At 42.6% G+C, this 23,081-nt stretch overlaps 2 protein-coding genes across 28 annotated transcripts in view; one reads left to right on the top strand and one right to left on the bottom strand.

Annotated features, from left to right (window-relative positions):
- Positions 1 to 10,243, top strand: part of LOC6499540 (protein tincar) — a 57,400-nt gene extending 47,157 nt beyond the window's left edge. For 2 of the 3 annotated variants that reach the window (XM_032452814.2, XM_014910641.3), the window contains exons 7-10: positions 1,337 to 3,148; positions 3,580 to 4,045; positions 5,363 to 6,071; positions 6,803 to 10,243. In XM_032452814.2, coding sequence (XP_032308705.1) covers positions 1,337 to 3,148; positions 3,580 to 4,045; positions 5,363 to 6,071; positions 6,803 to 7,657 — 3,842 coding nt within the window. In that variant the 3' untranslated portion in view covers positions 7,658 to 10,243. Of the gene's footprint in view, positions 1 to 1,336; positions 3,149 to 3,579; positions 4,046 to 5,362; positions 6,072 to 6,802 lie in introns of those variants that run through there. The other variant, XM_032452821.2, reaches the window with a different exon arrangement.
- A 1,026-nt stretch (positions 10,244 to 11,269) lies between these two features.
- LOC6501026 (regulating synaptic membrane exocytosis protein 2) overlaps positions 11,270 to 23,081 on the bottom strand; it is a 40,964-nt gene continuing 29,152 nt past the window's right edge. For 13 of the 25 annotated variants that reach the window (XM_044716889.1, XM_044716886.1, XM_044716902.1 and 10 more), the window contains 7 exons: positions 20,169 to 22,756; positions 18,590 to 18,715; positions 18,018 to 18,240; positions 14,434 to 14,611; positions 14,205 to 14,372; positions 13,299 to 14,142; positions 11,270 to 12,504 (listed from right to left, as the gene is read on the bottom strand). In XM_044716889.1, the coding sequence (XP_044572824.1) occupies positions 13,936 to 14,142; positions 14,205 to 14,372; positions 14,434 to 14,611; positions 18,018 to 18,240; positions 18,590 to 18,715; positions 20,169 to 22,756 (3,490 nt within the window). In that variant the 3' untranslated portion in view covers positions 11,270 to 12,504; positions 13,299 to 13,935. Of the gene's footprint in view, positions 12,505 to 12,773; positions 12,943 to 13,298; positions 14,143 to 14,204; positions 14,373 to 14,433; positions 14,612 to 15,571; positions 15,786 to 18,017; positions 18,241 to 18,589; positions 18,716 to 20,168; positions 22,757 to 23,081 lie in introns of all 25 variants that reach the window. The other 12 variants (XM_044716913.1, XM_044716917.1, XM_044716928.1 and 9 more) reach the window with 6 other exon arrangements.

Below are 23,081 nucleotides of genomic sequence, written 5' to 3'. Positions count from 1 at the left end.
TTTTCTGAAACATCTATATACGCCATCAGCTACGAAGACATCATAAAGTAAACTAATTAGAAAGCTTTACGGAGTTTCAACAAAGCTCAGCGCCTTCTTAACGGGGCTAAGACAAACAAATTTTGCGGCTTTCAGGAGAATTTAAATGGGTTAGAAGCTGTGCATGAAAAAGGGTGTTCGCAATAATATTCTTATGCTTAAAGTGAATGTGGTTTTTAAATTAGGGAACTTAATACATATATAAATGATATAAAAACAATATATTATATTTTAAACAATTTTAACAGTTTATTGAGATGCATAATTTTTGTGATTTGCTTTGAAACTAAAACACAATCGTAATTCTCAGTTTATTTGTTTGGCTGCCAATACATTTCTCAGATTAGAGCCTTGTTTATCTGTCTGTCTGATAGGATTTCGGTTCGGTCCCAAGGCATTTTAGGGGGAAATAGGGAAGCAGGGTGTCATGCCAACGTGAGTCCAAAGCAAAATCCAAAATCTCCAATTGCCAGCTACAATAAATCGTTATACTCTGGTTTGACCGTAATAAACATTGCTATTAAGCTTGGCCCCTGGCAAGAGTTAAGCAACTGCCGACAAGGTTTCCTAGTGAACGGGCCGAGGATATTCAGAGGCCTAGAGAATAGGCTATCCCAGGTACATTTTGGATGTTGCAGAAGCGCGCCTAATTAGGGTCTCCCGTTCTGTTGGGTGTGTCTGCTAATAGGGGAGTTGAGTGTGCATTGTTTGGCCATCGAGGCAAAACCGAATGGAAACAGGATTTGCAAAGAATAGTTTCAGCTTTTTCCTCGGATTTTTGGGCGTGCCCCAAAGAATGCTTTTTTGTCTGGGCATTCCAATTGGTTTGGGCTTACTCTTTCGATGATTTGGATTCATTGCCGTTGCGAGGTTCAGGAATTCGAGCCTGCCTTCCCCAGGCAGCAATTTTATGCCGAAACACAGCCAAACAAACACACGCATTTAATAACCTACTGGGCGTGGATTATACGAGTGCTGTTCCTATCAACGCCTCATTTAATTAACGATTGCCTTACGTAAGGATACAGGAACTCTAGTGGATCAGAATGTTAATGGGAGGAATAGATGGCATAGGAGGCATCTGTCCTGCTCATTACCAGAGCTCATGTTTATTTAAGGGAAGTGTGTGCTTGTGTATGTCCTTAACAGGTGCTTACCATGTAATCCTGCGTGATGTATTCCAATTAGATGCGAAAGCATCTTGCCCGATGCTCGGGTTCAAAGCAATTAATTCTATATACTTGAGCAGCCATCAATCTCACCCCTGTATCTGTTTCGAATTCTACTACCATTGCAGAGCAAATTTGGGCCACTGAGCTGGACTTTGTTGTGATCAATCGACGCAATTTGATGGCCCTATCGGTGGTGGGGCCCACTCCACATTTGAAGAACCAACAGCACTCGCTTTCCGGCAGACTGAATCTAACCACAAACAGTTTGGAACAGGACGAGGAGGACTACTACAACGACACCATGTTCACGGCCGTCCGAGGACCCGGGACCGGGCTGGTGGGGGGCAATAACAATTTGTTCGACCTGCGGCTCGATAAGGAAACTGGCAGGAAGGCGGCCAAGACAACGGCTACGACGAGGACAACAAGCGTTACCAAGTTGGATGCTGGCAAGGGCCAATACTTTGAAGTGCCCGATTTAATTAATCAAGATATTGACGAGGAAGAGCGCCAGGAGCTAGAGGAGGCGAGACGGGCCGAGGAAGAGGACGACAATGAGAATGAGGATGGGGATAGAGATGTCGATGAAGAGGGATCCGTCATCATGCCCGACTTCGATAAGTTGCCGTCACGAACCACAATTGGAGCAGGCACCACTACCACCACCGTAGCTGCCGAAGCATCTAACAAGTTAAATGTGGAAAATTGGCAGAAATTGGGAACCCTGGGGAAGCAAACCACAATAACCAGTAGCACTACAACACCGTCAACCACTAGAACCACATCGACAACAACAACAACCACCACCACCACTGCTGCACCGACAACTCGCAGGAGCACCACAACTACCACGCTTCAACCAATTATGATGACAACCAGTCGGCTGCCGCACCACCATCATGGAAAAACCCGCAAGCACCACAAACACCACAGCAAGCCAAAGCAACAGCAACCACGACGTCACCATGTTGCCTCCCACGAGCAGGCGATCCTCGAGAGCTTCCCGGAGGAGGAGACCACCACCCGAGACAGTAGCATTCACAGAGTCCGTCCTGAATTTCTACCAGAGATCCCGATTCCTTCGACGCCTGTTTCCGCCTCAAACTCTAAAATAATTGCCATTAAGCCAAAGAACCAAAAACGACGAATCTCCAAACGCGCAGCGGGAGTCGAAATCGAGCCGGAATATTTACTGGGTGATGCCACCATCAATTCCAGTGAATTTGTGGCGAAATCCAATGAGGATGAGCCCGAGGAAACTGAGGATTTCGAAATGGAGGAGGGCGATTTCCAGGCAGTGCCAGCTCTTACTCCTTCTCCTGGAGCTTCAGCGCCCGGCAAAGGATCTGGCCAGGATTACGTTCGCTTGGATGGTTTCGCGGGCATGCTGCAACTCTTCTTTGGCATAGACAAGCCTATTGACGTGGCCATTTTCTCCCAGCCGCCAAGTGCCGAGTTTGTGAACCTACTGTGCGCTCTTTTGGTCTGGTCGGTACGGTATCCGGCCGTGTTTTGGAACACTTCCAAGGCCTTTGCCTGCATCTTCAGCCTTCAGATGATTGTGGCCGCTTTGGATATTATTCTGGGCTACGTGGGTGTCTCCAACCTGTACAAGCTGCAAATCTACGCCGAGGCCATGCCAGTCCATCAGCCCGGACTCATCCTGAATGCGGTGGTCACTCTGGCACTGTACCTCCTGTCCACTGCCTTGGTGGTGGCCTCCTCGATGGTTATGTACTTGTATGGGCATGGAAGACTGGCCACTCGAATGCGGGACCGCTCGATCATTACGCTGAAGAGCAACCAGACCTGGATCTACTTCGCCCACTGTGCCTCCTTGTGCTTCGTCCTTGCTCTGGCGGTGGTTAAGGCTCCGCTTCTTAACGATCTGAGTGCTACCTATAAGAATAACCTACACTGTCCCACCTTTTTGGCAGGTAAGTTCTACCTATTGAATGTACAAAGGCATGTAGCATTGTCACAAACTCAAATGTTATGGAAAACAATTTGTCCAAAATCCCAATTATCGAGCTTTGTATGTATGTAGTCTAATTGGATGCCCAGCTGTTATTCAACACCTTGAACTTTACGCGAGGCCTGTGTTGTGGTCTAAGCCAATTAGCGGCGTTGTTTGGACCCGTTCCCGATGTGGGTTGTGGTCCTGGCGATAAACGCCTGATTGGTAACCCCACATCGCAGAGAGCACAAGACAAAGGCTGAGCCCAGAGGTATTGGGTGACATTCCAAGCGAAGCGAGACAATCGAACTGCAGACTGAGTCCAATTAAGCTGTCATGCGCCTGCCTTAACCGTATTACGTTTCCACTTGTGTCCGACTCACCTCTTCTCCTTCTCTTTCGATTTTCCAGCTCTCGTAGGAGTGACCCACCTGCTGCTGTGGATTGTCATCTGGCTGTGCTTGACCATAAAACGGCGCTGGCACTTCAAGCTGCCGCCTCTGGATAGCTCCTACGGCGGACTGTTGGGCAAGGCGAGTGCCCAACCGCTTCTGATGTCCAGTGGCCAGAGGACCGGCAGCAACTCGAGCAGCAGTGGCTGCAACTCCACTAGCACCACCGTTAATGGGGCAGACTCTAAGCCGGACATGATGAGCACGGCCACCAGCACGGATATCGGAATGGGAATGGTTACCGGCGGGAACGGGGGCGGGTGTGTAGGAGCTGGCTCCGGTATGGGCCTGGCCGCCCAGGAGGACATCTACTGGCCGAAGCTGACGCCCAGCTCACCCAAGCTGAAGGTCACCTTCAACGAAGTTACGAGTACGTCTGATGATGTCCTACTAATTGGTGACCAAGAACAAACTGATGGCAAGCGGTAAAAAATCGTTTTTTAGCTACAACCAACAAACAAACCAAACAAAAATAAAATGCGCCTTCTCGATGCTCCGTATTTGTCCGTTTTCTCGTTAACCTTAACCTTAGAAACTAGTTTTATTTAGTTTTTATATACGTACACACCTTCACATCCACTGCACCATTCCAGAAAGACACGTACTACATGCGTACACCACTAATTCCCCAGCACCCCAGCAATTTTTGAGAAATTCCATGCGTTCATTTGTGTTCATTTTCTAGCCAGCTACTCATTCATTTGTAATTTATCGGTGTGTTTCCTCTGCACGTTCCATTTTTGGGGCATGCCCCATTATTGAAAACTAATTGCCCAATACTAGTCATTAGAGCAGCGTTTGCCACACATAATTTATCCCACATTTACCAGCACCATCATTTTTCGGTTCCAATTCGTGTGTGCTTCTGACATTCACCTGTTTATATATTTTGTTTTTTGTGATTTGGTTTAAGTTTTGTTTATCCATTAATACGATTGATTGTTAAATAACAAACGATTTTTCTGTACAATTACAATACATAACATAGCGAGACATGTATGTATTAGAGGATGAAGGATGATGATAATGATGAGAAACTATTTTGTTCCGCTTGTCGCCTGTTTTTAAAAACGATTTTTTATTTAATTATTCAATTGTTTAATTTAATAGAACTTAATTACTACTAACTCTAGCTAATTGAGTGTGGGCGAAATGAATGTTGACTAACAAACTCTACTAAAACAATACGTTCGCACATTTTGTGTTGTTATTATTGTCGTGGTGTTGCTGTTGCCTTTGCTAATTTGTTTAACTAACTGGAAAGCCACTGAACTAACATAGATTTTAAATTACACAAGGACATAGAACAAATTTATAAAAAATGGTGTATTTTAATTGAAAAGTTTTTTTACTTCTGAAATAATTAGGATCATTTTGTTTAAAATATATTCTCATTGCAACAATGGTGTTTTGAAACAAACCTTCCCAAAGAATCTTTTAGTGTTCTGATGAATTATTCAAAATCTTTAAAAATAAATCATTTCTAATAGGGGATTACAGACGAAAATTAATTCAGAATAGAATGTAGCAATTGTTTAAATGTCTTAGACTTTAGAGTCTTTAGAACCGATTCAAATTAACAGATGACACTTAATGTTTGTTTTCCTAAAACTTTCTACAAAAGATTATTTGTTCTATCTCCTTGTTAGCCTAAAAACTTTAAAGCAACCAACACAAGGCGACAATAGTTCAGAGATTCCTTCTGAAATACTAACCAAACATATTTCCATATAAATCTTTAGCCATACGAGCCGTGGAGCCTCGATATGTTTTGCCAGTGTTGCGGGGGAAATTGACGACGGCGAGTACGCGACACTAAGGGCAGCCACTGCCGGGGCCGTTGTGGGCATCACCATGGGCAGCATGAAGAGCGGGGTCAGCACCACATCGGTGGGGGTCAGTCTGCTCCACCTCTCGGAGTACGACGAACTTCCACCGCCACCGCAGCCTGCCAACCAGCAACAGCGGCAGCCTCACCAATTTGCCCATGGACATCCCCACGACTACGCGAACCTCAGCGGATTGGGCGGGATCAGTGACGACAACATTTCCGAGGAGGGGAAGCTGCTGGCTTGCGTGCGTGACGACAGCATTACATACGCCTCCACCAGAGATCTGGAGCCCCCACAGCCGGCAGCTCAGGCTGCACCACCACCACCTCCGCCGTTGCCCATGAAGGGAGCGCCCATCCCCCAGCCGCCGGCGGTGCTGCCACATCCCGGGGTCTTCGGACGAGCTCCCCAAGCCATGCCCGAGATGATGCAGCTCTCACCGGAACACCAGCACAAGCCACTTCAGCCCTCGCAGCAGCATCCTCTCCAGCAACAGCACCAGCATATACTTCAGACTCCGCCGCATCTCCTCCAGCAGCAAAGCAATCCGCAGCAGCATCAGCATCTAGTCAGCCCTTTGGCTCCTGTCACGGTCGCAGTTCACACCAACGAAGCGCATGTAAGTTGGAATATGGAATATGGATACGAAGGGGGCTTTGGGATACGCTATCTTGTCAAATTGTATACAATTTTTCTTTATTTCTGGGATCAAGAGTAACTATTTTGAGTAAGGATAGTAGGAGATATTACAAATAATATATAGACTTTATTAAGAAAGCTTTTTTCTTTAAAATTATATTTAACAATGCTACCAAGTTATTTTAAACGGAAATGAGTTTTCTGTTTTGAAATACTCTATTTTTATGAATTTAACAAAAATGTTTTGTGTTAATCCTAGGCTTTGCAAGAGTATGCTCCTCTCGCCTAGTGCATTGTGGATAATTTTGTGCTCTTGTTTTTGTTTTGCATAGAAGGTTGTTGGGAAGTGATGCGTTGCCATGTAGGGGCGTGTAGCATGTCACGCCCCTGGAGCAAGAGCAGCCAGAGCAGCAGATTTATGTTTGCTGTTATGAGACAGCATAAATCAGTGCCAGGGCCACAGACAGCCACAAGGGTGTGGGATTTGTCCGGGGGATCTGGGCGCTTGTCCGAATTAGTGCTCCAGTTGATGGATGGACCACAGACCAATATGACATAGGCGCTCCAAATTGATTTAATTTCATTTTCACTTGCAGACCGAGACCAACTAAAAAGATGAATATCCCTTGTTGTCCCCTTGACTTTCCCAAGCCTCGACTCTCACTGATTCCCCGCTCTTTCACTTTTTCTTTATATGTCCCCCATACCCAGATCGCCTCCAGTTCCACACCCCGCTGCCTGCGTCGCGCCGATTCCGGCGTTCCCAACGAGGCGCTGACACCCCGCAGCGACACCACCTCCACCACCGAGAGCACCATAACCACATCACCGCCGGAGCGCGCCCCGTCCGAGTCCTCCAGCGGCGTTCATTCAGGAGAGGAGCGTGAACTGGATGTGATCATCAGGCCGCGGGCCAATGGAAAGCCACCTCCACGTCCTCCACAGCCTCCGATTCAGGAGGAGCCGTATGGCCGGTGCACTAACATGCGCATGTCCAGCTTCAATTCGGATCCCTCATCAGGATCCTCCGGATCCAGTGCATCCGTGGCGACGGTCATCAACAGTGCCACACTGCCGTTGCAGCGGACAGTGCCCGAGCAGAAATTCGATTATACGGCCCATTGCAGCACAATGCCGCTGCCGGTGGGCTGCCACAGCCAGCAGCTTGCCGGGAGCGGTGGCGGCTACGCCTCCACCTCGGCCATGACCAGTTCCATGGGTGGCGGCATGCCTCCTCTACCGCCATCGCAGCTGTCCAGCTTTAAGACACCCAGCATGCACTATGCCAATGCCGCTGTCGCCATGGGTGGTCAGCAGCAACAACCACACACCACATTGCCGAACGGAGTGCGGTACTCGAATCCGCACTTTCTCCGCCGTCTGCCGCATGTGACTAAGGCGGCCGAGTCGCCGTACGGACACCTGGGCTACGGGGCCGGACACCACGCCTTCGCCAAGCTGCCGCACGAGACGCACCCGACGATTCCGGAGGACCGCGACTCGGCCAACTACTCGATGGCCTCCGACCAGGACTGCGGACTTTATGTGACGGCCCAACTGCACTAGGATGCCTAACTATAATATTAAATATTGCAATCCCAAAAACACCCAAAACCAGTTCTATGTTAAGTTAAAATCTAATGTAACTGACAATTATTTTCAAAGCAAGGAAAATATTTGTACAATTTCATGTCAAATACCTTAATGGTAAAGCCCTAAGATCTGTCTTGTTTTTAATTAGTCTCTACCGATTTTTGTACAGCTCTAGGCCCCATGAGAAGCCATACCGAATCCACTAATCTTCCAATGGATCAGCTGATTACCGAATCCTAAGTGGTTAACTTACTCCTTATTTGCTTCACCCAAACGATGATCCACTCAAGTAATTAGCACAAACCTGCCACTCAGATGATCCAGAGAAGGAGAAAATAAGCATTAAACTATATCTAAACTATGGATAAACCTATGGCTAAATCTAAATCTAAATATATATATTTATACTATATATATTTTACATGCTATGCTCGTATACAATGTGTAAGATAATAAGCTAATCGTGTTTAAGTAATCAATGTAAACTAATGTTTATCATATCATATATGAATGAATATCGATAGCTAAAAATAAGACCCTTACATATATTATTAATCAGAAAAGAATAAAATATCATAGCTCGATCATGTGCAAGCACTCAAAGTATTTTCCCTAAGCAATTTCTCTTATTGAAGCAAATAGCGAAAAAAAGAAAAAGTCTAACAAAAAGAGCAAAAGGCATACGAATTTAAGCTGCAATTCTATGGTTTTTATTGTAAGGATTAAATGTAAAATGATAAATCGTATTTTATGGCACTATCTAGCCAAATAGAATGCTTCAGCTAGTCGGCATAGATGATAGACACCCGCAAGGCTTTGGCATACGTATTTTCTATGGACTCTCAATGCTTACCGTATAAGATGATTGTAAAATGTAATGTAACAAAGCGACAATATGAATATTATCTAATGTATGATACAAATACTTACTATCCACGCCCCCAAACATATCTCTTATGCACAAGACTTTCCACTTTGAACTCCTGCACGCTGCGATGTCTGATACCCAAAACCATTGCATTATCAAATTTTATTTGTCGTGCTGCCGCGCATATAGGTAAATAGTTTTGTTATTTTATGTAGGAATATCTGATTGCTTTATTAAAACTGACCCCAAAAAGGCCATTTGTTTTAATGGAGAATTCGGAGCTAGTCCGACCGTATTTATTTTCGTTATAAAGACTGATTAGTAATATGACACATTTGAAAAGGCACACACATCCCCCAACTGATAGAATCGACCCCGATACCACTTGAGAAATTCATACGATAGAGGATAGGCCATAAATATAGTTTAGTACGTCTTCATTAACTTGGTTCCTTTGAGAAACGCACTAAACTAAACGAGATATCAATATTTAAGGATGATAACTTTTGTAAGATAATTTCAAATTAATTAATGGTTAATTCGATTTAAATATCCAAACGAAATACTAAGTATGTCCAAAATATTAAGTCCCCAAAATGAATTAAATAATTTGGATCAGTTTTTTTTGCGCACTCGAGCCAAACCTGTAAATGAAAATAAGGTTAAACCCAATTCCCAAAACGGCACATACAACACAAACATTTATATTTAAAATCAATAAATGTTTACATTATTTATATATACCATATACGGATTAAATGGTTTATCAATGGTAAATAAAGAAATACCACCGCTTTATGTAAAACCCCAAAAGATTGTTTCTCTTATTTTTGGTTGGTAGATGGGGGTTATGGTTATGGTAAGTTGCTAAAAATAGTAGAATTTTTTTTAAGCTCACAACTTTCACATATAAATGCCAATAAGAAATAAAAGTCAGTTTTATTTACTTTATTAGAAAACAATTTTTAATGAATTTCATTTTTGTTTTGTTTTTAAATTTCGCTTTTCTTTAAAGTTTTTCTTTAGTTTTGAGTTTCACACAATTCATGTTTTTGTGTTTCATCAATATTAATAATGATCTTCACCGCAATTTTTAATATAATTTTAGTTTTTGCGTCTTTACTTTTTGGTTTTGCTTTTTTACATATTCATTTCACAGTTTATTGTCGTTTCTCGACCTTCGATTGTTGTCGAGATATTAAAATACAATATAAGGTTTTCAGGGCGCCCAGCGAGAGCGCTCTTCTTCGCCTTTTAATCAATTTTGTTCAACATTTTCAATAAATGATATAATCTTGTGTTGTTGATTTTGTCGTATAGTGTGTAATTACTCGCCTGTCATTCAGATAGAACTTAGTAAATAGCATTTGGTTTCTTGAATTTGTAGCCTTTGAAATAACTTGCCATAATATATCGCTTTGCTTTATTAACATTTTCTATATGCTTTGTCTTTGGTGTGTCTTAAATGTATCGAATTCTATAGGAATCCTAATAAGATTTTTTTTGTATGACTCAAAGTACAGTGAGAAATACCCATGTCGAAAGAATTCGATTTGTGTTTCAAAAAGAAAAAATTGTTTTTTAATTCAATTCAGAAGGGGGCATTTCAAATTCGGCATGGGCCGAAGTTGATGTACTTTAGTCCTATCGCTTTTTTCTGGTTTTGTTGGATAATCGAAGCATTTTTAAATGTTTTCTGAAGGAGATCAGTGGAAACAATATATATAGAGATAGAGAGAGTTTTACGAGTATCATAGAAAAGTTCGTATGAGGATCGTGAAGAGCGGAGTGTAAAAATCTGATTATCCTTTATGTATGCATATGGATGTATGATGTATCTCAGAATTAAATATCGTATAGTTAGTTTCTGGAAACCTCACTGGTAGTTTTGCTTTTCTCAAATAATTTTCTTCATTCGGATTTTTTTTTTTTTGTTTTCAATTTTTTTTTATTCAATGCAATTTCAAACGCGATATATTGATATTTTAGGTGTTATTTTGGAGCAACATTTTGAATGCATTATTCCCGTGCTTTGGCATTTCTTTACGTATTTTGTAGTAAGTATTTGGAGATCTGATACAGAAAGCTGCTGCCTGGATGGATATGCACATGTCAATATAATCTTTAACTCTATTTGTTAGGTTTTCACTGTCACTGTAGTATCCGTATATGCGTAGTTGTATGTATATGAATGAATGGACGGCAAGGTTTAACTCAATATCCGTAGTCGTATGAGCGAAAGCAAATAGAACGAGCACTAAAAACTGGATAGGAACAATACCTAAATGTTGTATATATATGATTATTCCATTACTATCCCCTGTACATATATCAAAATAACCTGTTCCCATCCATTGTCAGTCCGTCCGCCAGTTCTATGATATGTCTGCTCAAAGTAAACCGGTCGGAGTGATCCTCCCCAGACATGCATCTCAAAATGTTGCCCAAAAGAATGCCAAAAGTATCTCAAATTATAGATGCAAGAATATGCAAAATATATTCGTTATTTTATGTTTAATTTAACCATTTTTCATCTATGCTAGTGTACGTGTGTCTTTGGCAAGCAGGTAACAATTTTTACAGCTCACACTATTTAGTTGAAGGTACTTGATGCGTTTAGAGGCGAGTTGCTTTTGACGTAGGCAAAATAAGGGATTTTCTATAAGGGACACGACTCTAGAAGCAAGACAAGGTAAAGCCTGCTACAAATAGAAAGAGTTCTCTTTTCTCTAAGTTTTTAACGTTTAAATTATACAATTTCTGCCTCAAATATATGTTTGTGTAAAATAAGCATTCTCAGCGCCATCGGCAAAAACTCATACATTTTGGGGTGGCTGCGGAGTTTTTGGCGGAGCGTAGAGCCGTAAAGTAAAAATCAGAAAGCGTAGGCGGCAATTGGTAATCGTTATTCGGTTATCGGTTATGTACGTGTGGTATGTGAGTGGGTGGATTCTTTATACAGCTTAATTTCAGATTTGCGTTATTAAGTTAAACTTGCTCATCTCTCGCTTGGTAAATATTTTGTTGTTCTTTGTTATTCGATTAATATATATCTCATGCCTCCATTGGTTACCTAAACTTAAGCTTTAACTTTAAGTTCTGGTTTTATCGTAAGTTAGGCTTAGTTAAGTGTTAGTGGTTCTTTGCTTGCTTAAACGGTAAATATATTTATGTATATATCGATTTATATATGTATGTATAATATACTTAAATAACGCCTCTCTGAAAATCTATAACTCTCTCTTGACTGATTTAGATTTAGCTAATTTTTCATTAAACATTTTATATCCTCTGAGCCTCGGCTCGGGTTTAGACTTAGGCATGACTGACATTAGCACTTGAACTTTATCCACCTTCTCCGATTTAATTAGTTTTTCTCGTTTTTTTTTGGTTGTTTATTTTTTTTTTTATCTTTTATCCATAATAATTTTTAATATAATAATAATCGTAGTAATCGTATTACGAAAATGATAGTGATCTTAGGTTTTTAGTAAAAATTATTTTAAATATGCATAATATACAAGTATCCTTTGTCCAATGTTATCCGTTATATCTGTGTACATGTATATATGTATATATATATATAGACTGCTTGTACCCCTATCTTGTGTCTTTACTCCCTAGTTAAGCGATTGATCTCCACACTGCCTGTGGTTTTTGTTTTTCATTCATTCATTTAAATGCAATTGTTTTCATGACTTACAAAAATTGGATAGCCTCTGGTTTTTTTTAATAGTTATTATTTTTTTGTTTTTTTTTTCTGTTTCAATGTTTTCTGTTCAAATATTCCTCCGTGATAAAATAGAAAAAAATACAGGTTTGGACTTAGGCTTAGGCTGAGGCCACCAACATGCCGAACGACGGTCAGGCGGCTTCCGGGTATCCGTTTCTGCAGGCTAACCTTGGTCCTTTGCTATTTGGCTGCCTGGCTGGCAGCTCGTTGCAAGGGTTACTGCAAGAATACAAGCTAATTAGATTACATTTTCAAACTGGATGCATCTGGTAAGTGTTGTTAATTGTTTCGGAAACGGGCAAAAGTGGGTTAGTAGCGGTTTTGAATTTATACATGGGTTAATTAGATCCTTGCGGCTTATTTTTATTCCTGGTTTGTGTATGTTGTTTTGAGTGTAAAAAATGGCAAAGTGGCAAAATATTTGGTGCTTCTAGCAATATAGGAATTAAGCTTGAAATAAATTTAATAATTAGTTGTGGTGCACTTACTGAATCCAGTTCAGTTTTAGAGTTCGCTTGATTTTGATTTGTGCTTAGGTGCTTAAAGTGTTTTCGTTGTTGTGTTGTTTGTTGGTTTTTGGGTTGAGAGTGTTGTGAATTGTTATTCGCCCGGCTCCTCCATAATGACTGATTCACCGGCCCAAACAATCGGACGACCCTGGTGTGGTTTCAAAGTTTGTTGCATTCTTAGGAGATCTTGTTTCTTGTACCGAAATAATTAATTAAAGTTACTAGGCCTAAGCGTTTTCTATTTTAGAATGTTTGGTAGCTAGCCAGTGTTTGCCATTTCAAAACTAATAATTGTTCTCTTAAAAAAGTAGTGTGTGTGTGAAATAAGTTGTGTGAGATTAAAAACCGAAGTGTCTGTTACCGGCTTGGATCAAAAATCAAATAGATGCTGGTTACTTTTCTACGCATGCACTAGAATACGCTAAGCAAAATATTTGGGTGTGAATCGAGACTATTTATTTGATTTTTTGGTGTAATTGGGTTGTCGGGGATAGAGAAACATACCTATATGAGTATTTTACGAGTCTATGTGAAAACTACGTTGAAGTAGCGTTAACGCTAACGGTGACATATGGTGAGTTGCGAGAGATTTTTCATTTTAATTTTGTTTGCATTTTGATTTGGTTTTTTTTTGTTTTTAGTTTTTGTTTTTTGATTTTGGTCAACTTTCCATATAAGTTTCCACTTTGCAATGAAAATTACTACTTTGCCTTATGGGTGTAGTGGGTATGTTTCTAGTGTGTGAGTTTAACAAGCTTTTCATTTACAGGAGTGCGTTTGTGTTTCGCTAACTAAAAACAAATACTTAAATGTTGACTATTTTAACGTTATAATGAAAGTTTCATTTTTTTTCAACTGATCAAACCAATCATCTTGTTTCGGGAATTTTTACAGGTGTTTGCGACTGACTACGCTAATAAGTTTGTATAACTTTTGCTCTCGGTAACATGTTCTGAACAAAATAAGAGCTAAATACTCTATAAATATAATGTTTTTTGTGTAGGTTACATAAGTATAATACAAGTGAGTTTTTCTTTATCAATTGGCAATTCGCTTTGTTTAAGTTTGAATAGTTCTTGTACGAATCGATTTTGAAAGATTCTGGTTTGAGTCGAGGTCAGATTAGATTAGTTAAGAAGTTCTAGAGTTTGAGTGAGTCGAGTGAGGCTATGGATGAGCGCCTAGAGCCTAAGCCTATATTAGTGGGACAACTGACCAGTGAGGTGGTGCCAAAGAGCTTGTACCAGCCGATCACGATGTTCGATAGGTTCAGATCATCGAGCATTATCTGCGCCACGCCCATGAACACCTTTTTCTCGATGCGCCCATAGTCTCCCCAGACGGTCACCTGAAGGAAAATTTTAATATATTATCCTGATTAGAACTCAATCAAAATAGATTTGAACTCACCTGGAGTATGCAACCGGTATATGATTGCTTAAACACCAACTGCTGTTGGTAAAGAGGATCTAGGGTTCTCCGGGCGGTCGATGTCTTCATCTTGTCCACACAGCGTTTTCCCGACACCAAATAAACCTTCACATAGGGAGCGGGCAACATCTTCGATGAGGCTTTTTGCTACGGATTCATATAGTTGAGAGATTTGAACTAAGTGTATTTCTATACAATAAGGACTCACCTGTAACCCTCTGGCTCGAATGACCTCCACCTCCAGAAAGCCCTTCTGGTGGCACATCGATAGCTGGATATCTCCCAGCGAGGGAGCTCCCAGCACCTGACGACCCACCAGTTGACCTGGGCCCAGGCCATCCACAAACTCATTGAGGGCACCATCATTTCGCAACGAGGGGGAGAATCTACATGTGGGAATTGTGTTGGGGTATTGTGGGATTTGGGGTACATTAAAGAAAGCATTTTAGTACAGCATCATAGGTGGTTTTTTATATTGTATCTCCAATCTATAGATAGTTTAAATAAAATACCATAATTTAGGGAAAGAAAGAAATTTTATTGAAAAAGAAAAATAGTACTTTTTATACACAGGGAGTTGTAGAAAGACAGTAAATGGTGTAGTGTTCAGTAGTGGTCTGAGGTGGTTCATGTGTTAGGGTGGGTGGTGAAGGTGATACTGGTGATGGCGGTGCGAAAGGGGACAGACAAGTGGAGTCACAGTTCAATGGTGGCATGCAGTGTCTTTCGTTCCTAGGAGCACAGTGCAGAGAAGCTACTAGGATTATGTTCGGCGTCGCTTGGATCTTTAGGAGTCTCTAGGCGAACTCTTCGATCGAGGTTTATTTTTTGTTATATATTAACCGATAACCGATTTTCCTTTTACACACACATCAAGAGTGAGGTTAACTTTCTTATATACATATATATATACTATATATAGATTGCTGAAAATCATAGAGAAATTAAATGAAAACAACACAATTTTCACACATTACATGATAGAGAAATAGACAAATAATTCAAGGAAGTATACAGAACTCAAGGTAGAATAGATGGAAAACACTTAGAGAAAAAATGTACGCAAATGCAGGCTCGCTTTCAAAGGCACACAGACATCGATTAAAGAGAAAGTTGCAGGATGAGAGTTTTGGAAATATTTAGAGATGGGATCGCCACACAGATTACCATATACAAAAGCCAATGGATATAGATTTAAGATCGGAGAGTGACAGAAAGAAATATAGAGATAGAGAAGAGTCGTAGAGACAGAGACAGAGAGAGAAGAGGCACAGGCATATACAGATGGATTGTGGTTGCATTTGGTGTGGAAATGCACTTTAACCGAAGCGATCGGGGAGACTTACGATGAGCCCTCGGAGCTAGAGATCGAGTGAATGCTGCCGGCACTGTAACGGGTCACCGGAGGCACCGGAGGTACCTCCACCGACCGCTGGATGCTGCCCGCCGAGCCACGCGACTGCCGCTGGTGGTATGGATGTGGTGGAGGTAGTGTGATATGGTGGTGACCAGCAGAACTGGTCGAGCTGCCTGAGAACTGTGCCTGGTATTGCTCTTGCTCTGCCGGAGACAACAATACATATTTATACAGATGTTCAGTGTGTGCCGTATTTACAGAGGGTGTGAAATGGTTGATGATGCATGATTGATGTGTGTGTTTTTGATTCAAAAATATTGATAGGTGGATAACTCAGAGACCTTATGCTGCAAATTAAATGGTTGTCTTTAATCCTTAAAGCCCCATAAAATTTCTGGTCCACCTGTCGTATGATCTATTAATATTATTAGCAAAATTCAAAATATGATTGGATTTTTTTCTCAAAACGCAAAATTCAAAAGCGACGGTGCAGTACAGTAGGTGATGTGATTGCGACGTCGAATGTGAATTCTGATTTCTGGGCTTGGGGACTGTCGACGCTGGGCTCTTGGAAACCGCAAAACCTTTTATTAGCGAAAATCGATGCTGGGGCATTCCCACAGGAGCGACAAGACAGAGTAGAGTCTAAACGGAAATCGATATACAAACTGAGGGGGTAAATTAAGCGAGAACGATAACTGAATAACCATAAAAACACTGATCATAGAGTACACACTATATGTATATATATATTTATATATCAGCGAAAAATCATCAAAACTAGTGGCTTAAACGAAAACAATTGCTGTTTTTATGCCATAGCTTAAATAGCATTTGTAAATTAATCCGTTTGGTTGTGTACTAATTCGGTTCTTGTATATTGTAGAGTGTTGATTTGATACTTTGCTGTGATATGGACTGCACTTTTATACTTGCTTCCGCTACATCGTGTGCAATGCTAGTTTTGTTGCTGTTTCTATTGGCCAATTCAGATGGGTCTGTTCGTTGTTGTTTGTACAGCAGTATTGTTATAATTTTTGTTTCTTTTTGTCGTGATCTACATAAGTGTGTTGATTGTTGTTGTATTTGAGATGTTGTGGTTCGATGTTTGTTGACTTTCTGTGACAGAGCTCCCTGCATATATTTTTTGTATACTTAGTTATCCGAATCGATTGCGGAAAACATAATGGAACTGAAGAAAAACCTTGCGGCGGGCAGATGATAAACATTAGTTCGCTGAAAGGAGTTGAAGACTTCAACCTGGTGTTGGGTGTGATTTTTTGATTGAAAGGAAACTGCCGGGTAGTTATGTGGAAAATTCCATGGTGGGGATCACTTCCCGATTACCGCTTACCGCTTAAAAAAACTAGCTGCAGCTGAAGCACATTCTCTAGCTTTAGCCTTGGCTTTAATCTCTGCTAGAGAGCAATATTAATATTCTTAGAAGCTGCAATAGATTGGTAGTTGCTGGTATGCTGGTATCGAGTATGCTGGTTACGAGTATTTAAGTAGGTATAGGTATTGGCTTAACTCAATGCATGCAAATCGAACAAAACGCTAGGATAAAATGTTGTGTGGGTTATACAAATGGCATTAGCAATCGGTAGGGGATATAGGTTATAGGAAACTGGTTACTGGTTAGTAGTAGTAATAATAGTAAGTATGTTGCTAATAAAGTAAAATGCAAATGGGGCTGTCGCACAGCCAAAAGCTTTGCTCTTTTCATAAAAGCATTTGTCGGAAAGCAAAGCTTTTGGAGTGCCCCGCTTCGTTTTGAGGAATCCTTGGATAAATAGGACTCCCCCTATAAGCCTAAAAATACGTATCGACTTTGGATTGTTTGTTGGTTTTGGTTTGGTTTAGTTGGGTTGTTCTGGTTCTGGTTTTTCTGGAAATATTTTTAATATTTTACTTTTTGTTTGTTGGGTTTCTTGTTTGCTGCACCTGCGCTTTCGTGGGGGGCTCAAAAATAATAAGTCAAATAAACGGAGGGGAGGCGGTTGGTTTGGTTTCGAATTTAGTGGCAATTTTTCAAAGAGGGCGAGCTTTTTTTGACTGTAGCTTTTGGCAAAAAGCACGCGCATAAGTTTAAAGAGCAAGAGAGAAAAGTGAATGAAAAGCTCTTATAACTATAAATAAATGGATATCCTGTGAGTGTTACCGATAATGTACTGTTACTGTTGCAGGATTCTTTTTTTATTTTTGTTTGGGCCGACTAATGTTTATCATCTCAATCAATTCGAATTTTTATTTCTCGATGTCGTAGTTTTTTTTTTTTAATATTTTTGTTATTTTTTTAATATTTCTTCCCAAAGGACAAACAAACATAAAATAAAGTCATAAAAGAATTAAAAACCAAAAAGAACTAATAAAATAGCGTAGAAAGTATATTGGAGTAGAGAAAAGATAGATTAGAAAGTTGAACTTGTGCGCACCTTTCCCCGCCGGCACCATCGCCGAAAAACTGCTCGATGGCGTCCGCCTCCGAGGACGAACCGCGGGACAGGCCGCCACCACCGGCTCCACTGGCACCGCCGACGCTTGCGCCGCCGCTGCTTCGCAGCTCTCGCGTGATATCCCCGGGCAGCACTTCTTCGCTGCGGTGCACCGTGAATGAGTTCTTACCCTTCTTTCCAAAGCCCATACGTCTTTTACGACCTTCGAGTACGGCATTTTACACAGTTTTAGTATTTTTGTTTTCTTTTGGTTAGTTTAACTATATTGGTTACTGGTTAGTGGGTTAGCTTATGGTTATGAATACAATTATGGCGTTAGTCGATCAAAAGAAAACTTAATGGAAAAGCATGAACAAAATCAATGGGTGTGAGATCAACGAAGGACAAGATGGCTGCTCCTTCCGGATTCTTTTTTTTTGTAATATTTTCCGGAACGAGCCTACAATTTTACGAATAACTGATCATCTGACTGACTGGCTGACTATGCATCGCAAGGTAACGGAACGAGAACGGTAAACGAGCGGAAACAGAGAACGGAACAAAAGACCTACCTGTTGCCGAAAGCTGCGAGGTGGAGTTGGATTTCTTGCCCATGCCGCTGCCGCCCTTGGGCGACCGCTCCTGGTCAATGGCGCCGCCTTTCTTTCTGTCCGTTGCGGTATCCGAGAGGCTTCCATCTGTAGGATTATACGATTCCAAAGATGAGTTAAAAATAGTTTTCCTTATTTGTAAAGAAATTATTGAATTTTAAATCTTTTATTCGGACCACATGACGTATGAGTAATTTTGTATGCATGTATTTGACATTTAAATAACCTTGCAGAACTTGGGACTATCTATGAATGACATTTTTGTTGTTGTGAATAATGCATGCAAGGACAATATAGCCATAGCGATCTATATTGGCCAATTTCCTTCAGATCCTGGAGCGGAAAAGCTCAAAGAATTTATGAATCGATTCTCCATTATTCTGCATCAAAATCTTAAACAACATATTTTTTTAAATTTTTTTTAAATTTTCTGGAGGTTTCCCTTCAATATTCGGATATGGCATGGGAAGTTCAATTTGGCTCCCAGCAATGGCCATATTTTTGCCAATTTCGATCCGATTCATGAGCGGAATACCTTCATCGATTTGTAGATCGATTCTCCGTCATTCTGCAATTAAGGCTAGACACAAAATATTTTAAAGATTTTTTTTTTAATTTTCTGGGGACTCCCCAGCAATATTCGGATATGGCATTGGTAGTGATACTTGGCTCCAGCGATGGCCATATCTTTGCCAATTTCCATCCGATTCATGAGCGGAATGGCTTAATCGATTTGTAGATTGATTTTGCCTCATTCTGAATCAAAATCTAAAATCAAAATATTTTTTAGATTTTTTGTTAAATTTTCTGGGGGCTCCCCTTTAATATTCGGATATGGCATAGAAAGTACAATTAGGCCCGCAGCGATGGCCATATCTTGGCCAATTTCCATCCGATTCATGAGCGGAATGGCTTAATCGATTTGTAGATTGATTTTGCCTCATTCTGCATCAAAATCTAAAATCAAAAAATTTTTTAGATTTTTTGTTAAATTTTCTGGGGACTCCCCTTTAATATTCGGATATGGCATTGGAAGTACAATTAGGCCCACAGCGATGGCCATATCTTTGCCAATTTCCATCCGAATCATGAGCGGAATGGCTTAATCGATTTGTAAATCGATTCTCCCTCATTTTGCATCAAAATCTAAAAACAAAATATTTTTTAAATTTGTTGTTAAATTTTCTGGGGGCTCCCCTTCAATTCCGATATGGCACGGGAAGTAATACTCGGCCCAATTGCTTGCCAATTTCCAATCAATTGATTAATATTTTATATTGCTACGATTTTTCAGTACAATTAGTGTTGCGATTAAAAAAATATTTATAAAATATGTTAATTGAAAATAAAATAATATCTATAAATAAAAATTGAAACCTATCTTAAACATAAAATAAAGCCCAATATGCAAACTCGGCGTATACGTAATATAATATAACTCATACGCAGGGTGGGCTGCATATATTGTTTGTTCGTACTTCAACATGTGTAGAGCTAGACACTTTAAACCATTCAAACCTTGCATACTATGAGCACTCACCGACTTTCTCTTCGCCTTCGGCACCAGCTCCTTCTGCTGATTTGGAGCCGCCCGCTTCGTCGGCGCCGTTCTTGTCCTTGTCGTACTCGCTGAAGTCATCGTCCAGCATCGCATCGATTGCATCCCAGTCGATTGCGTCCAGCGGTGCATCAGCATCAGCATCCGCATCCGCGTCGGCATTCGTGTTGGTTGTTGCGTTTGGTTCGTTAGTGTTATTGGTTGTTGTTGTTGTCGTTGGATTTGTGGCAGTTGTTGTAGCATTTGTTGTTGCAGTTGTTGTTGTTGTCGTTGTCGCCGCATTCGTTGCATTCGACGATGGTGTGGTTGTTGATAATGTTGTTGTTGTGTTTGTTATGAGATTTGTGCATGTATTTGGCGTTGGTTGTTGTTGTTGGTTTTGAAGTTGTGGTTGTTGTTGTTGTTGTTGTTGTTGTGTGGCGTCAAGCGTCAGGTTATTGGCGTCAGTGTGTGATTGTTGTGGTGTATTTGTTGTTGTCGTTGATGAAAGGACACGTTTGTTGTTATTATTGGGTGATCCATGATGTAGTTGTTGTTGTTGTTGTTGTGGTGGTTGGGGATTTGCAAAAGAGGAAGAAGAAGCATTATTAGCATTAGTACCACCGACGACATGATGCCCAGCAGCGGCAGCAGATGTTGCACCACCGCTCCCACTACTAGATTTCGTCAGCTGCTCCGATGCTCCGATCATCGATCCGCCTTCTTTCCCTTTTTGCCTAGCTGATTGCTGATTGCTAACACTACTCGCTAGGCTATTCTGGTGGTTGCTATTGTGTGTGGTGGCGGTATTGCTATATGTGTTGTGTGCACCACCACCGCTACCCATTCCGCCGTTGCCCATTTGATCCACTCCCGCCACAGCCGCATTCAGTTGATCCGCTCCCCCCTCCATTGGCGAAAAGTTGTGCGCGTTTTGGGCACTAGGTGGATGTGGCAGGTTCCGCCTTCGTTTCAAATACGGAGCCGCCGGCCCGTACAGTTTCTGCTGGTTGGTCCGTTGCAGATCTAGGGACATGTGGTGCCTGGCATCGGTCAGGCCTCGTTGGCGGTGCGGCCCTCGAAAAAGCGAAGGCGCCACACCACGACGCGTCCAACCAACATCAGAGTCGTAGGTTATGGTCACTATCTTGTCGTCCGTGACCAGGAAGTGCGAGTGACTCAACGGATTGCTGGCATCTACATTGGCTCCCATGTACGACTGCCGTATGTTTGTCTCCGAGCCGTATCTTCGGGACATGGCCGAGGTAGGCGAGTGGGCATAGGCGCTTGGATGCGGATAGGGGTAATCATCTGTGGGCGCCACCTCGTCCTCGTAGCGAATGCGACGCCTGCCCCAGCTCTTTGTGTGCAGGTCATCGTAGTCCAGAGATCGCGACTGCCCCTCATGGAAGAGTCTTCGCCGCTCCAGCTTCGGTTTCTTGAGAATCGACGTTGGTTGGGCTTTCGCCTCCGAAATGGGTACGGCTGCTACCAAGGCGTCTTCGCTTAGCTGCCGAGATAGTCGCAAGACCGACTGAGTCGGTGGCGGCGCCGGTGTGTTCATCTGCCCCCTGGCCCTTCGATGAGCGTTCGGCGTTGGTGTGTGCACGTGATAGGTGGGCACCACACCGAGATTCAGTTGCGGCCCAGTCAAGCCACCGAGAAAGTGCTGATCGACACACTCCCCACACATGGCCGGATCAGAGGACGGTGGCTGATGTTCGCCAACGTAGGGATACCCCATGGGCTGGTGCTGGGGATGGGGGTGCGCGTCCGCCAGACAGCAGGGATCCGGGCAAGCACCGATTAGCTGCAGGGTATGGTGCGTGGACAGTACCACCGGCTGACTTCCGTTCTGGCAGTGGCTGCAGCTTTTGTCCAGGTGATCCCTCACATAGCCCACTAGAGAACTGGGTGAAGTCGTTGCATGGTCGTGGGCATGGGCGTGAGCGTGGCCGCCCGCTGGCGAAGAGCTGCGGAAGAGATTGGTGATGGGCGAGGTAATGCGCTTGAATTGCTCAAAGCTCGGTAGCAGCGGCAGCGGCAGCGGTTGTGGTTGCGGTTGCAGCGGATAGGCGGCGGAGGTGGCTTGTACGTTTGGTTTCAGTCCGTTCGAGCGTCTTGGTGGAAAAATGTCGAATGGGGTCATGGTGGTGGGCACATGGGGCGAGTAGAAGGCGGAATGTGGATGCAGATGCGCATGGGGATCGAGTGGGTCCAGTGGCTCCAGCGGCATTAGGGCCTCCTCGGCCACGGTGCCTGGCTCCACGAAGAACTGCTCCACCAGTTGGCCACTATTGGCATCCGTCACCAGTACTTGGTGCGGGGCAATGCCCATTCCAACTCTGGCGGAGATTGGCGGCGAGTCGGCAGCCGCTAGAGCGGCCAGATGCTGCAGCTGCTCCAGCTGCTCGAGAAGAACCAGTTGCTGGGCTCCGCCGGCGGGCAGGTAATCGCAATCATCCACCTCAATGGTGTTGGCCCTGCCCGGCTCCGAGTGGTGCAGCCGCAGTCCGGTGATTGGCTCCCCTCCGGATCCGCTGAGGAAATTGTTGCGGGCGCCAAAGAGATTGCGCCAGTTGCGAGGGAAGCTAACGGTTATTTGCGGGCAACGGTAACGGTAACGGGTGGTATATTTTTGGTAACGGTAATAGGTGGTAACGGGTGGCAGCAGCGGTGGTGGTTTTCGGTGAGAACATATTGGGATTCCATTGCATGGGGGAGTGTTAAGGAAATGCAGAAACCAGGTGCAGGGGTGGTGAGTTGAATTGACGGCGCACATTTGAGGGGACAAGATCGAACATCGTCCGAGGTCAGGTGAGAGTGGTGGGTGTGTGTGTGTGTTTCATGTTTTTTTTTTCAGTGGAATTATGTATGTTTTGGAATGTGTTTCGTGGTGAGTTGGCGGCGTGTAAG

Source organism: Drosophila ananassae, chromosome 2L, assembly GCF_017639315.1.
Source record: "Drosophila ananassae strain 14024-0371.13 chromosome 2L, ASM1763931v2, whole genome shotgun sequence".
Taxonomy (NCBI): domain Eukaryota; kingdom Metazoa; phylum Arthropoda; class Insecta; order Diptera; family Drosophilidae; genus Drosophila; species Drosophila ananassae.
This window is presented reverse-complemented; position numbering and strand designations above follow the sequence as displayed.